Source organism: Prunus mume, linkage group LG4 (genome assembly GCF_029339155.1).
Source record: "Prunus mume cultivar Tortuosa linkage group LG4, ASM2933915v1, whole genome shotgun sequence".
Classification (NCBI taxonomy): Eukaryota; Viridiplantae; Streptophyta; class Magnoliopsida; order Rosales; family Rosaceae; genus Prunus; species Prunus mume.
In genome coordinates, this window is record NC_142701.1 from 21,550,948 (window position 1) to 21,567,171 (window position 16,224).

General features: G+C 35.1%; 1 protein-coding gene across 1 annotated transcript; it reads right to left on the reverse strand.

Annotated features, from left to right (window-relative positions):
• Window positions 1–673: 673 nt before the first annotated feature.
• LOC103329565 (S-linalool synthase-like) lies at window positions 674–16,001 on the reverse strand. The gene is made up of 16 exons (XM_089050502.1): window positions 15,779–16,001; window positions 14,924–15,071; window positions 14,692–14,815; window positions 14,396–14,608; window positions 5,815–6,091; window positions 5,153–5,342; window positions 4,908–5,077; window positions 4,567–4,690; window positions 4,334–4,452; window positions 3,312–3,520; window positions 2,635–2,750; window positions 2,426–2,524; window positions 2,106–2,321; window positions 1,828–1,957; window positions 1,476–1,715; window positions 674–1,389 (listed from the first exon to the last, which is right to left on the reverse strand). The coding sequence occupies exons 1-16, from the start codon at window positions 15,999–16,001 to the stop codon at window positions 832–834; spliced, it is 3,156 nt and encodes a 1,051-aa protein (XP_088906628.1). The 3' UTR covers window positions 674–831.
• Window positions 16,002–16,224: the final 223 nt, after the last annotated feature.

The following is a 16,224-nucleotide window of genomic DNA, read 5'->3' on the forward strand; positions in this document are numbered from 1 at the left end:
TGAAGTTCCTTTATCATCTTTCTGGATGCCATCTTTCTTTGTCATACCACGGTAATTTTTCTTTTTCAAAATTAGTATAGCCGCGCGGCTATACGCTAGTAATCCCCCCCCCAAATAGTATAGCTGTATATATATCCTTTAAAAAAAATTAAAAAATTCTCTGATTTTCTTTTATCGATAAGAGTAGTTTATAACATTATTCATTACTATTAGGCCATTACTCGAGTCTCTATTGTACCTTTTGATTTGTTTATTTTGCCAGAGTTATTACCCATATAAAAAATTTAACATTTTAACGTTTAAGACTCGTATTATACATGTACATATGTATTTTAATAATCTATGAAAGTCCACTATGAAATTATATTATAAACACACTTAAAGGAAGCTTTAGTTATACCAGCTGCCACATATAAGAAGCTAACAAATAACTTCTACATTTCTAATTGTTTTGATTAAATAGTATGAGTTTATTTCTTTGGTTGTTAGTGTGAGTTTTTGTTATGGTTAATTAATATAGGTTCATTCTTTTTAAAAAAAAATTGTAAATCTTTGCATGTTGACCCCACTAATTCTGCTCCTCCCTTCAAGTCTTGTAAGTAAGGTAAATTTAACCCACTCCAATTTGAAATCCTGAATCCGTAGCTACCAATAAACAAAGAAGCAAGCGAAAGATATGTATAATAATCTATAGAAGTCCACTCTTCAAAATTATTTTATAGATAAGGTGGAAGTCTCCACTCTATCAAATTTATATTATACAAACACACTGAGACTTAGTGCATACATAAAAGGAAGCGTTCGATATTCCAGTGGCCACATATAAAAAAGCTAATAGATGTAAGCTTTGGGCATTGAAAAGGTTGTATAAATAGTTGGGTTTCTCATCTGAAGTGATAAGATTCTAGAGTAAGGCTTGGTCACTAAGTCTTTCCTTGAGTTCCCTTGGACATTGATAGCACAAGTGCTCTTAAAAAACCCATTACAGGGCTTAGAAGAGCTGTAATGGGATTTTCCATGGCTAGCCAAACTTTTATCCTTCTTCAAACCAAGAGTGCTTTGAAAAGAGTTGGGTGGCATAAATGATCCTGGCACATCCTCCACTCTCAAGGGATCAAAAATTGCTTTGTTGATGTCAGAAAGCAACTCTGTTGGGGAGTCAAATGCATTTGTAGAATTGAAAAACATCTGAAATGATTTGAGGCAGTGAAGGTGAAGTCGTTTGCATGCCTCTGACATTTCATTACTACTCAGAGCCAGTTCTAGAAACTCTTTCTTCTTTTCATCCAATGTCTTCTGTATAATTGCTATTGATTCTTCAACCCCCAAATTTGGATTTTCCTTCATGTATAGCAGAACAAGGTTTGGCTTGCCCTCCTCTTGCTCCTTCTGCAATTATACCATTAACAAATGAAAATTAAGAGATTACTAAACATAATGACAATTAATTAAGAATTTGGTCATTAAATATGTACCTGGTAGCTTCTAATTTCATTCAAAAGCCTTGTTAAAAGCATAAGTGAATTTGTAAGTGGCTGCCTTTTCTTGAGGATGTCTATTTCTGGAGGTGGATTAAGCAGAAAAGCAGCCGGAAGAAGAATAGTATGTGAAGCAATAGAGGTTGCGGCCACTTGGAGGTACTCAACTGTTGATGGGGCATGCCCATTTCTGCTCCACTCTGCTTCCTTTAACCAGCTTGCAATGGTTTCGCACCACTAAGATTCATTTGGTAAAAAGTTAAAAATAAGTTACAAGCTTTTTTTACCTTAATGCTACGCAGAAGTGTAAGAAAATATTGTCAGCTGAAATTTAAAAGTAAAGTCTTACTAGGTCCTGGAGATATGCCTTTATGTCATATCCATTTTTATTGAAGAATTGCCCAGAAATGTCATCAACAAGGTCTTTGAGAGCATTGAATATAGTTTTGCCATGTCCAGTCAGGCCTTTTGGCTCCCATCTGATTTTATATGATATATCAGCAAATTACTTTGAGAAAGTTAATGCGAGAATTATATTATATATAACTTCGTAGGTGTTCGTAATTCACCACATAATAATGAGTCTTGTAGTTACATATTGTGAGACAAACTTTAACATTACTGTACCTGTTGACGGCATTGGCAAGAGCTTCCAATTCATCCGTTGAACCTTCCCTATCAAAAAAATCATCAGCAACTGTAACAAGAATTGCACTCTTCACAACTGCCAGCCGTACATCTGAAAGGGAAGAGTTTGATGCGGTTGAAGCAACTGCAAAATGGCAGTATGTGGTTTTCTGTCGAGCAAATCCCATGTCAGCAAGGCCCATTTCCTTTGACCACCTGCATATGATTTTTCACCACACACAAAAGAAAAGTGTTTTCATTTTACATGACTGAATAAAATAAAATAAATAAATAAAACAATTAGGAGAGTAAGTACGTACCTTTCTAACTCCTTTAATTCGTTTCTGAATATGGACTGTCTTAGTGTATAATTCTCAATGGCAAATTGTAGCAGCGTGGCATTGCTTTGAGATGATAATCTGCGGGAAATAATTAATCAAACCAGTTAATCAGGTAATTAACAGCAACTGATCTGATTGTGAAAATTTGACTGCCTTTCTTCTAGTTTGAATTTAGTATTAGTAATTACCTATAGGATAAGGCATTTGCTGTCCCTGGACCAAGACTTTCTTCCCTCTCAATGCACCTCCTGTGCTCTAGATGATCCAAACGAGCAAGCCATGGAATACTAAGTTCATGCTTAATCTACACAATATCCAACAATTTAAGGAGCTGATTAAGTAACTAATTAGAATTATCAAGTATGCTAAAGCAAATTCACGTATTATATAAATATTTTTCACATATTATTAAATAAAAAATTTAAAATTTTAAATGAATAATAATGGCCTAACTTTTTACAATATTTTTTTTATTCATAAATTTTGTCGAATAATACAGGTATATATTTTGTTGTTATTATTTTTTTTGTTTATTATAAAATTTATTTGGGCTAATGACAAAACACCTCCAAAATGTTTGGGGTCATTCTCAATATGGGCATCGGGATTTCAATTTCATCAATTTACATCTCAATATTTTAAGATTTGATCAATTTACATATTCCGTTAATTTGACTGTCTAGTCATCTATTAAACTACTAACGTGACAAGTGAGGGACCCACTTTTGTGCTGATGTGTCAATAAAAATAATAAAGAACATCCTTAAAATAATAAAACAATAATATTCTTTTAAAAAACTAATATCTAGGGGTGTTTTATATATCATTAGCCCAATGTTTACCTGGCCTTGCAAATTAGTCATACTAATGGTCGGGCCAAATTCATACAATCTTTCATTGTCTCTTTTTCTAGTATTCTTCTTGAGAATGCCCTGGCATCCTCAAGCTGATTTTCTCCTGTAAAAGTAACATCAGTTGCCCTGTATACATTATACATGGCACTCAAAAAAAGCTCATGATGCTCTTCTATGTAAGCCACTATATCTTCATCCCCGAGGAACCTGCAGAAATTTCCTGCAAAAGTAATTGCAACGAAAATTAATATTTAATCAACAAAATTTATGTTAAATTTAAAAGAGAATGACCATCGGCCTACGTGTGAGATTTTAAAATAAAAGGCTTCGGTGATATTAGTAGTGGAACAATTCATTATATGTTATATTTTATTTGATGAAGTTTTTGATGTGGGACTTATATTCTTCAACATGCTCCTTCACATGGGATCACCACAGAGTGGGCCACACGTGCAGTGAAGTTCACATCGGAGTCAATTATTCAAGCCTAACACATGAATAACACGTATTAGGTAAGGGGTAAACATTCAAGCCCAAAAGTGAGCACCATGTGTTTGGTATAGGGTAAGGGTAAACGACGAGTAATTCAGGCCTAGTCAATCAACCTGCTTTGATACCGGGGAGGCTATAATGAGGAGTTTAAAGTGAGGAGGGTATTTGAGGAGGTTAATTTCATCATCAACAAATGTAAAGAAATCATGGGATTTAAACATTTTAAATATTTTGATGGTGGGATTTGCCTCCTCACTTTAAACTCCTCTTTGCATCCTCTCCCGCTCTGATACTATGTTAAATTTCAGAGAGCCATCTACCCATTACTAGCACCGATATTGTCCTAAGTTAACCACCTATAAAGCCTAGTAGGTATAGGGTTTTGTTACAAAAAGGTCTCGGTGATATTAATTGTGAAACCACTCATTATATATTATATTTATTTTGTCAAATTTCCAATGTGATTGAGACTTTAGATTCTTCAACAGTTTAATATGCAATTCAATTAATAAACATATATGTAATTATCATTGATCCTTACGAGGAGAAACTCTATAACCATGTAGTCTTAGAAGTCGAAATGCGAGGGAATGTTTATACAGTTGTAGTGGCATCGCATTCTTTGCCATACTCTTCGGTTCTTCGCAGCTGATGTAACTTCTGCTTCAATTTTAGACAAAAATAAATTTATCAACCAGATTAATTATATGCACATGTTAAATATCTATATATAAATATGATTAATTAATGTTGAATATTAGGGCTGGCAGTAACCTGTAAACTTGGGCCAGCAAACTTGTAATCTCCTCCATGAAATGCTCTGCCAACCCCAGCGTCTCAATCTGGTTAATTAGAAGAATCTTTACAAGGTCTTCATCCAAGGGGTAGACCGCAGGAACTGTAAATGTACCAAAATTGTCCTACTATGTTAGCCCATGTAGTTTTTTTATTTTTAATAAAAGCAATACCGGGGAGCGGAACTTGAACACATGACCTCATATACATGAAAAACTATTTTCAACCACTTAGTTAATTTGGTTAATTTGTCATTTGATATATGAACTCACTAAGTAATGACATCATATAATACAAAATATAAAAAGAAAACTACGTACCTCCATAACCACATGTTTGGACAATAGAATTCAATTTGACCAAAAACTCCTTGTTTCCTGTCTTCATGAAAGCATGTGCAATGGCTGATGGGGATTCGATTAACCCGTCCTCAAGATATTTTAACATGAGTGCTGGATAATTCTGTTGCTGACCACAACCAGACACCCACCTGCACCAAATTAAGTCTATTAATTATAAGTGTACTACCTATAAAAAATAAAGTGAAAGTAAAATATAAAACTACCTGCACGTTTGTAATATTTCTTGTCTCTTTAGGAAGACTTGTTCTACCAGCCCATTAGAAAAGTAAACATGTAAGCCTTTGGTCTCTGCAAGTTCAATCATTGCTGGGAAAACTATAGCAAACCACTCAGGAAAAGAACCTTTCTGCTCTTCCAAGAGCCTCTCTGTGTTTCCATGGATGAATGCCAACCCTAAACATACATATATACACAGTCGAGTCAACAAACACAACAAAGCAAAGTTTGCAGCAATTAGTTATGCGCAAAATTGGTTACTTTCTTTTTAAAGTCCGGTTCTCTTGATTTAAGCTACTGAAATAGTGTAATGTTCGTTGTAGATAATTCATTGGGCGGAGCTAGAATTGTAAAGTTGGGGGGGCCGAAATAGAAAATATAAGTATATAAAACACCTAAATATTCAATACTTACATGTTTAGAGCTAAATATTTATAATTATTTATTTTAAAGGACATTTTAACTTAAATTCTAAATTGTTTATTATAAATTCTATATATTATATATAATATAATAGAGGAGTGATAAAAATATGGGGGGGCCAGGGCCACTTCAGGTCTAGGAGTGGCTCCGCAATAATCCAATAATGTGTAAAGAACCAGACTTTATTAGAAAACAGACGTCCAGATTAAAGAAAAACTATGTGTACCTTTTTGAATGGCATCGTGACCAACATTCCATGTGGTAAGTGCAACAATGCAAGCAAGAGTTGAAGTGAGGCACTCTAAAGTGGGATGACCAATATTCTCACCCCAGAAGCCTCCTCTGTTTTGGTGTTGGAGCACCCAATCCAAGCACCCCTGAAACAATGGTTGATCTGATTGTTGAGGGTTGGGAACCATTGAGAGCCAAGCAGTGTCGTAAGGAGAAGGAGGCACAAGAGAATAAACATCAAATTCTGATGACGCGAAGAGATCTTGTTTAACCTTCATTAAAAGATTCTTAGCTAGAGATTCTTGCGAATCCATGCAAAATATATATTTTTTAATTCAGAGTACGCACTACTCAAGCAGTCACACGCACACTACTTTTTTCCTTTTCTTAGTATTTTTTGTGTAGATTCTCGCATAATCTGTGTGCTATTTATATAAAATCAGTTTAACTCAAGCCATTAGGTATTTCAACATGTGACATGTGCATTTCCATAAGTGCCCTTTTGTAGAACAAAATCAATTTCTACTGTGTCGAGTACTGGTATGAATGAATTGCAGGCCGCTTTTCTATAGTTTGGGACCAAATAATCGTGCCCCGTGTCCAAAATCCAGACTACATTAATAATGTGGGTTTCCACGAAAGTATATATACGTTGGGCAAGTGCTGGTATAATTTATTAAGGTAATGAACTCAAGGCTAGTTACATTATGGAAGCATGCATGCACTTCATTAATTATAAGGATAACACCCGGAATTCAAATTGTCTTTTGCTTCTTTTTCTCGGTGTTTACACTTGAAAACTCTAAGAAATTAACATATCAATACATGTTGGATGTAGAATTTTGAAGTTTGTCAATCTGGTGGACCTGATCTGGCCGCAATTTGATGCTTCACTTTTCCTCCTCTATTTCTTGGAAGTCGTTCCAATTTAGTTATTCGAAAATTATATTGTCATGTAGTAAGGACATATATGAGACATTTTCTCTAAGCCACATAATAAATAATGCGTCACATATGCCGCTTTGTTTGAGAATTACAAAGATGACTGAGGACTAGCTAGGGTAGCCGGCCGACATTTATGAATTTCTCAACCTGCTAACGCAGAGACTTGAGAGGTACCTACGTAGACCAGACATAGTAAGTCAAGTTCAAGAGTTGTAGAGAGGGTCACCGCTATTTTCACGACATTGTTGATTTGCATGCTTGAAGCCAAACATTTGAACATGTTAAATTTGGAAAGTAATAGTACTCTGCGGATGAGACATTATTGTACCATGTGATAGACAACCCATAGCTGCTCAGCCTCCCTAAAGCTTATCTTGTATCATTATCTATCTCGCGTGTAAACTCATTGTAATTATCTTGACGGTGTTGTGTTCTTATCTGGACTCTTGTCCTCGTCATCTGATGTACCTTTGATTCAATATAAATAAATGCAATACCGCTGCCAACTGTTTCTGTGTGGCAATTCTAGTTGTGTTTTGAGCGATCTTGTTTGAAACTTATTTAGAGCCCTGACATGGTTTTTCCGGAGCTGCAGATTGTAACCCAAGTAATGGCAAAGATGGCTTGAATATTTTGCAGCATAGGTTTTGTAGTAATTAAGACAAATTAATTAATTAATCTTGGTATCCCACCCCTCGAGTTTTCTTTAGAAGAGAGAGACAAATTCTCCTACACGTTTCACCTTGCAACATGTCCTCTGTCATCTTTAACTTTCACATACATCACAACGTCTCAATGATAAGAGAAGGAAAAGTTTTAAGACAAATAGTCACACACATTTGCATGTTGAAGGCAAGAGAGGTTGAATTTTTCTTCAATAATTTTATTCATTTCCTTCTGTATTCTGATTGTAATTCCTTATGGTTGCTAGCACTCTAGCTAGCTAACTAGGTAGCAAGACATGACAATAACAATTCATGAATTTCAAATGCAATCTTCGTCTCCAAAACGCAATGTCTTTCTGTTAAGATCAAATATGAAACGATGATTTGTTTGCTGGTATACACCTATGAGGCTTTCACGTTGGGAAAGCCGTGAGGATATCATTGCCAAGCAAAAATACTCTTTTCGGCTCTGATCGAGACCCACAGAAAAGGCACTCGGAGGCTGCAGCATAAGATCAGCACCACCCAAATGGAATGTGATAGTTGCAAGATTGTTATATCCTTGTCTTCTTCATGCCGGTCTTTGGTAGCACAAATTTAAAAGTCTCGCTGTCAGCATGATCTCGTGAGGCCAGGAATCCGAAGTAGTTCACCAGTGCTCGCTCCATGATTTCGTACGGTGGTCGAACAATCCAGGAGAAAGTACCTCTTGATGGTTAACTATTGAACGCAGAACATTAACATTGGATAGTAGGAGGATGAGTTTTTGAGTACTTTCTGCTTGTGTGAGGTTGGGCTCGTAGACTGGTGATTCTGGGGAATCGCGGTGGATGAGCTTAATCCCCAAGTTATTGTCTTAAAAAGTGACACTATATCTATCTAGATAGCCTCCATTCCAGACAAGTTTTGAAATTCCTTTATCAATTATCATCTTCCTTGAAGAAAAAGATTAGTTGGGTTTGTCATCTTATTCTTAACTGATAAGATTATTCTAGAGTAAGGCTTGGCCGCTAGGTCTTTCCTTGAGTTTCCTAGCGCAGGTGCTGTAATGGTATTTGTCAATCTGGTGGACCTCCGGCCGCAAATTTGATGCTTCATTTTCTCCTGGTTTCGTCGAAGTTGTTCCAATATAATTTTTAGTTTAGATGATTGTCATGGAGTAAGGACCTCAATTGATTGGATTGAAAAACGACCATGCATGTGCCGTTTTGTTTGAGAATTATAAAGAGGGTAGCTGGCCGACATTTATAAATATCTCAACCAGCTAACACACAACTATGCAGTGATAGCTTTGGCTTCTTGACGACCACACAACGTGCAACATGATATGATACTGTTGAGACTTGAGAGGTACGTACGAAGACGAAGACCAGACACACTCAACTTTTGGTACAGGGCCACCACTATTTTCACGACATTGATGTTTTGCATGCATAAAGCCAAACATTAAATTTGGAAAATAAGAAGAAAGGATTTTTTTGGCCTCGGTTTAGAAATTCACCAATATGTCTTTTATTTATTAGTATTATATTCCAAAAAACTTTTAACTACAATGCACGTTTGGTTGTTGGATTTTTTCCTATGTATATGTTTTTTGCCAAAACGTTTTGTTTTGCCTTTTTTATATATTTTTTTATATTTATATATACATTCTTGCCAAACGTTTGATTGTACAAGTTTTGTAGTTAAAAATAAATAAATGAAAGTAGGGCAGCCGCTTATAGTCCCAACTTAATCACAAGTTTAGTAGGTGTGACGTTTTATACAAAAGGCCTCGATGCTATTAATAGTGGAACCACTAATTATATATTGTAATTTATTTAGTCAAGTTTAAAATGTGGGACTTTACATTCTTCAACACGTCCCCTCACATACGTAGTTAGCGACACGTGGAGCCAATTCCACATTAGATTAGTCATACTAAGAGGTCGGACCAAATTCGTACAATCTTTCATTGTTTGCTTTTCTAGTATTCTTCTTGAGAATGCCCTGGCATCCTCAAGTTGATTTTCTCCAGTAAAAGTAACATCAGTTGCCCTGTATACATTATACATGGCACTCAAAAAAAGCTCATGGTACTCTTCTATTTACGTCACTATATCTTCATCCTCTAGGAAACTGCAGAACTTCCCTGCAAAAATAATTGCAAACGCAAATGAATTAAATATTTAATTAACAAAGTTTATTACAATAACTAATAAACATATGTAATTAGCATTGATCCTTACGAGGAGAAAATCTATAACCATGTGGTCTCAGAAGTCGAAATGCGAGAGCATGTGTATAAAGTTGTAGTGGGATTGCATGCTTTCCCATACTCTTTGATTATTTGCAGCTTATGTAACTTATACTTTAATTTATAAAAATAATAATAATTAACCAACCAGATTAATTAATGTTGTATATTAGGATTGAGTGTCACCTGTAAACTTGGGCCAGCAAACTTGTAATCTCCTCCATGAAATGCTCCGACAGCCCCAGCGTCTCAATCTGGTTAATTAGATGAATCTTTACAAGGTCTTCATCCAAGGGGTAGACCGCAGGAACTGTAAACGCACCAAAATTGTCCTACTATTTTAGCCCATGTAATTTTTTATTTTTAATAAAAGCGATATTGAAGAGTAAAACTCGAACACATGACCTCATGTACAAGAGAAACTATTTTCAACCACTTGAATACAAGCCAAACCTATTTTTGTTAGCTCATTTGGTTAATTTGTCATTTAGTGACGTATATATGAACAGAATGTTTGGACAGTAGGTGACGAACTAAGTAGGACAACAATGACATCATATAATACAGAATATGAAAAGAAAACGACTTACCTCCATAACCACATGTTTCCTGTCTTCATGAAAGCATATGCAGTGGCTGATGGGGATTGGATTAACCCGTCTCTGGATAATTCTGTTGCTGACCACAACCAGACACCCACCTGCACCAATTAAGTCTATTATAAGTGTACTACCTATAAAAAATAAAGAAGAAAAAATAGGTATATTATTAGAGAAGAAAAAAAATAGGTACATTATTAGAGAAGAAAAAAATAGGTTCATTATACTAGGTACATTACTTTGAGAGAAAAAATAGGCTCATTTTAAAAAAAAATTGTTTTTCATAAAACAAACAATAAAAAAATGATCAAATTATTTTTCATAAAACAAGTAATAAAAGAAAAAAAAAATAGGTGCAATATTTGGAGAAAAAATAGGTCCATTAAAAAAAATGTTTTAAAAACAAAACAATAAATAGATTATCAAATTATTTTTCAACATAATTAGAATGTACACTATTATTCATAAAACTATAATTAAAAAGAATACTGGTCGTATAATTCATAAAATACAACAACATTAATTCCTAAACTTAATATTGAATTTAAATTACTAATACTTTAAATAAATTACTAGTCGTAATTCATAGAAGGAAAACACCATTAATTCAAAAATAGATTACTAGTCGTAAAATAGATTACTGATACTTTAATGTGGAATTTAATATTTAATTTCAAATAAGTTTCTAAATTCGTTCCTACATCCATTACAAGTATTTGGAGATCTTTCCAAATTCAACGGGTGTCATTAGTTACACTCTTTATAACACATTAACTTATAAACAGGGGTAGTTTTGGTATCTGAAAAATACAATAAATCAGATTTTAAGTTATATTAGGTAACTTGCTTGGTTGGATCCTAGTTATCGGGTATTATTTGAAAAAAATTGGGTATTTTAAATAGAAAACTAAAGGAAAGGGTTGTAGGTGATTTAAAATGAATTTTATAGGTCTAAGCTCAATTTACTAAATTTAAAACTACCTGCGCTTTTGCAATATTTCTCGCCTCTTTAGGAAGACTTGTTCTACCAGCCCATTAGAAAAGTAAACATGTAAACCTTTGGTCTCTGCAAGTTCAATCATTGCTGGGAAAACTATTGCAAACCACTCAGGAAAATAACCATTCTGCTCTTCCAAGAGCCTCTCTGTGTTTCCATGGATGAATGCCAACCCTAAACATGCATATATACACAGTCGAGTCAACAAATGCAACAAAGCAAAGTTTGCAGCAATTAGTTATGCGCAAATAAAGTCCAGTTCTCTTGATTTAAGCTACTGAAATAGTGTAATGTTCGTTCCAGATAATTCATTGGTAATAGAAATAATCCAATAATGTGTAAAGAACCAGACTTTATTAGAATACGGACGTCCAGATTAAAGAAAAACTATACAGTATATATAGAGAAATCCATAAACAGTGTCGTAAGGAGAAGGAGGTACAAGACCATAAACATCAACTTGTGATGACGCTAAGAGATCTTGTTTAACCTTCGTTACAAGATACTTAACTAAAGATCCTTGCAAATCCATGCAAAATAATCCATCCCAGCACTTGCCCAGATAAATAATCCATGCAAAATACGTTAGGTAAATTATATTTACAGTATTAGGTAGATTAAGTCTATACAAAAAATAAGTACAACAATACGTTAGGTAAATTATTTATATTTACAGTGTTAAGTAATCAAATATACGTTAGGTCCCTCAAACATAAAATATTCGAAGTAATAAATCTATTTGAAAAATATGCTTAAATAATCTTCAAACAACATACGTTTAAATATAATGAGGGAAATTGTGGGACTGGAGCAAGGCTTGGCTCTCAAGAAATCAGATTTCTGCAGCAGTTCATAAGCATACTTAGTTTGAGACAAGAATAAACCCTCAGAAGACCTCGTAACTTCAAGCCCAAGAAAATAATGTAGGGGCCCTAAATCTTTGACATGAAACAAAGAACCAATCTAAGCAATAACCTCTTGACATAGAATTGATGAACTCCCCGGGTTCAACTCGGATTCAAAACAAGTTAGACGGTGGTCCCTTTTTCTGTGTCATAGCTCTCATGGTTGACTGTTTGGCACCTGTAATGGCTCTCATGGTTGCTTGGTGAATATTTTTACGCAAATCTTTATTATTATTTTCCAACGATTTTGTAGGTTTCTAGAAAAGAAAAAAGACTTGATTTAGAATCAGATTTGTCTAACCTTCTATTATTCATTCTTGTACTTCATGAAAATCCTCCAACCTCGAAAACCCACCCAATATGAGGCTTCCCTCCTTAGACAGTGGCCCTTTTTCTTATAGAAGGGAAGGGAGGTATTGGTGGCTGGCTCTATATATATTTGCATGGGATGGATGGGCACTCATAAATAATTAGGGTTTAAATTTGTATGTTTATTCTTCTCTCAAAGAGGGATATATACTACATACAAAGTGAGTATAAATAGGAAATATACACAAATTAGGTAACTATAATTAACTACAATAATTACATAATACTATTCCTAATAAGACTAATTGACTCACGACAATACTCTCCCTAAAAGTTGGTGTATAGATATCGGTAATGTCCAATTTGTCAAATGAGTCTTTGAAACGTGGTTTTGACACGGCATGAGTCAACTTCATTTAAGAGCTTTATTATTCTGTTTTTTCACCGAAACTTTCAGTTTGATTATGAGTCTGGCGGACCTGTTAAGGAGTAAAGAGGTGCAGCTGCACCTCCTTGCCAGAAAAACCATTGTTGGTGCTTGAAATTGCCCATTTGCTCATTATTTCCATCTTCAACATTTAAATAAATGTCTTTGTCTTTTTACTTTCATTTATTTTTATATTACTCCATTTACTTAAGTTTACAATATAAATAAGGAAGTACCCCTCATTTGGATTCAAAGAAAAATACTAGAAAATCAAATTCCCCCAAAATCAAATTTTAAAAAATCGTTTTAGTGCAAAATACGATTTAGGCTAAAAATGATAGCTCATTAAGTCTGTTAGTACGAAATTCGTATTGGCATTTCCTAGACTTTAGTATAGGGTGAAAATTAGTTTGTGAGGAATTGTTATTGACCGCTTTGTCACTACTCTTTCAACCCCACACTTCCGAGGCATGCCCTGATCATATGAGAATCTTGACCTCGGGTAAATCATGACATAATCACGCATTCATTATAGGATTCCTAGTTGGAGCTATTTTCCTCAAGTATTTTTATGTTAATCTTATTTTTAATAAGATTAGATTTTATCTCTTGAGATTACTTTCCTAGTTAAACTCTATTTTAATTAAAGTTAAAATATTATCTTTTCCTATTGTGACTTTGCTTGTTGCTTACCTCTTAGTTAATTTGGTTTAAAGAGATCGTCTTTACTTTGAGTCCAAGGTGAATCAAATCTCTTATTGATGATAGGTTGTGGTGCAATAGGAAGTTGAAGATTCGTGGCCTATTGGGTTTCTCTCCCATGAGAGAGAACAAGTCTTGTATAAAAGATTATGTGCCATTCTTTTATTCCATAGCTTTTGAAATATTTGTTTTGAGCATATAGAATTCTAAGAAAAGCTGTTGTGCGATATTTGAGATAAATCATCAAGTGTTCAATGTTTACTTGGTGATTTATCAAACACTTTAATCATTCATATTGCATTCATATGCATGTCGGTAACTCATACGGTTGAGGGCACCAAGACCGTGGTGGCGGTTTGTCTCCGGTGAGCTTGAAGCAATTGTGGCAGATGTGCTCAACATAAGAGTGTCAAGATCATCCTGTGACATGTGAAGTTGAGTTATGAAGAAGTCGGTTAACATTATCTAGAGTGTGTCTAGGATAAGTGTGTGAGTACTTCTTGTAATCATCGTTCTATAGTGGATTTGTGTTGGACTGAGAAGTCCGTGGATTTTCCCCAGTGGGGTTTTACCATGTAAAATAATTCTCTGTGTGTTCTTTTAATTTAAGCTCTGCACATTACAGGATTGATAGGCCATATCAATCCTGCTTCAAAAGTTGATTATTATTTATTGCAAAAAATTCAAATTAGCCTGTTTAACCTTCTCTAGGCATATATGGACATCCTACAGGTATTATCAATTGGTATCAGAGCATTTTTTCTGTAAGAATTCCAATTTTTCGTACATACCTTCACCCATACCTTCACCAATTGTTTCTGGTTCAGCAGCAGAGGATTGTAATGTCTGGCAATCCTACTGTTTTCAAGCTCCAGCATAGCAACCTTTTTGGCAAGCTCTTTGTTGTGTTGATTCAGTTTCTGAGAGGCAGCTAGAAGATCGTCATATTTTTCCAACACATAACCAATATTTGGTTCTTCATCATTCCCATTGTTTTGTTGTGCCTTATCCAAACTAACAGTGGTGATTAACGCAATGGTATTTTCTTCACTTTCAGATTCTGAATCGCTGTCATCCTCCAGGTTACATTCAGTGCTTTGGCTTTGCCATTTTGCTTCTTTTGTGTGTTGGCACATTCAGTGGAAATGTGTCCATATCCTTCGCATTCATAGCACTTGACTCTGTCTTTAGTGGTCTTCTTCTCAGTAAACCTGCGAGATTTTAAATTACCATCAGTGTAATCACCATGCTTAATTTTTGAATTTATACCTGAGTGATTTTTTGAATCATGACTTCTCGAATTTTGATATTTGAAAAACTTCTTGAATTGTCGTGAAAGATAAGCAAATTCCTCCCCATTGAATTCTTCAGATTGGTGTTCACCATCTTCATTATCAACTACTTTAAGAGCAACGCTTTTATTTTTCTTAGGAGCTAGATGCTTAATCTCGTAGGTTTGAAGCGACCCTATAAGTTCACGAACTTTCAGAGTGTTAGGTCACGAGAATCTCTTCAATGGCTGTGATCTTTGGTGAAAAACGTGGAGGCAAGGACCGTAAAATCACTTTAATTGATTCTTTGACCTCTAACAACCAAGCTCTTGAAATTGAGCTTAAAAGTTAAAGGGAAAGGATTATTGCTTTGACAATTGGTGCAGAAAAGGTTGACAAAATGATTAGCATGGGTCGAAGAGATGGAGACAAACGTGGCTTAGGTTTTGATTCACTCAACAAGTCTTCTGTACTGTTACAAAGTTTGTCAAACCATCACTTTCTACTGGTATTCCAACTCATCAAACAACTTGGAGATTTACACCCACGTGTCATTATTGTGGAGCTCGTGGACACATTCGACCAAAATGCAAACTGTTTCAACAGATTTTTGTAAGTCAAAAGTCCACCAAGGAGGGACAGGTAAGAATTCGAAACAAGATTGCATATCTTGTAAAAGAGGTAAGTAGGCTGTCAAAACTTTCTCATTCCCTATCCTTACCAAGTTCAAATCTAGTGTGGAGAAGAAAGGATAATCAAAATTGCTTGATGGCAATTTCAAGTGATACACATCAAACTAATCCTCCTGAAATATTAGATGTGAAATGTTTTGTTGCTCTTACTGCTCTTTCCGACTCCATCAAAGTCAACAACCAAGTCACTTTACACCGCAGCGATGCTCACTGTACTTCTGGTGGTTTCTCCATCGAGCACAGGCTCTTTTGGATTCACTCTGCATCCCATCGTGACGCATGCACTTCTTCGTCGCATCACGAATCGTCTTGACACCTATAGTGGTGTTGCTATCATTCTTGGGCACATTGACCCTCTTTGCTCCTCCCGTTCTCCTCGGGCTCATGACATCTAAGGTTCTTGTTACCTTCAGTTGTTTTCTTTTTGAGGTCATCTCTGTGTCCCTTTGGATTTCCTAAACAAAGGGAGAATAGTTTGTGGTACATATGAAATTTAGGGAGTAAATATTTTGTGGTACATATGAGGTTTAGGGAGTTAATGTTTTCTGTCTTTGGGATCAAAACTTGTGGTACTCTGCTTAACCTCGACATATGAAATATTTAACTGTGCTAAGTTCTGGCTATTATTATCTCAATTCTATTATGCTTCACTGGTCG

What these genes read in the sequence shown, in the direction of transcription:
- LOC103329565 (XM_089050502.1), bottom strand. Translation starts at nt 16,001, where the DNA reads ATGACCTCAAAAAGAAAACAACTGAAGGTAACAAGAACCTTAGATGTC. An exon ending in CCAAACATGTGGTTATGGAG is followed by an intron (nt 4,691 to 4,907) that starts GTACGTAGTTTT and finishes GTACATTTACAG; the next exon opens with TTCCTGCGGTCTACCCCTTG. An exon ending in AGGCATATCTCCAGGACCTA is followed by an intron (nt 1,716 to 1,827) that starts GTAAGACTTTAC and finishes AATGAATCTTAG; the next exon opens with TGGTGCGAAACCATTGCAAG.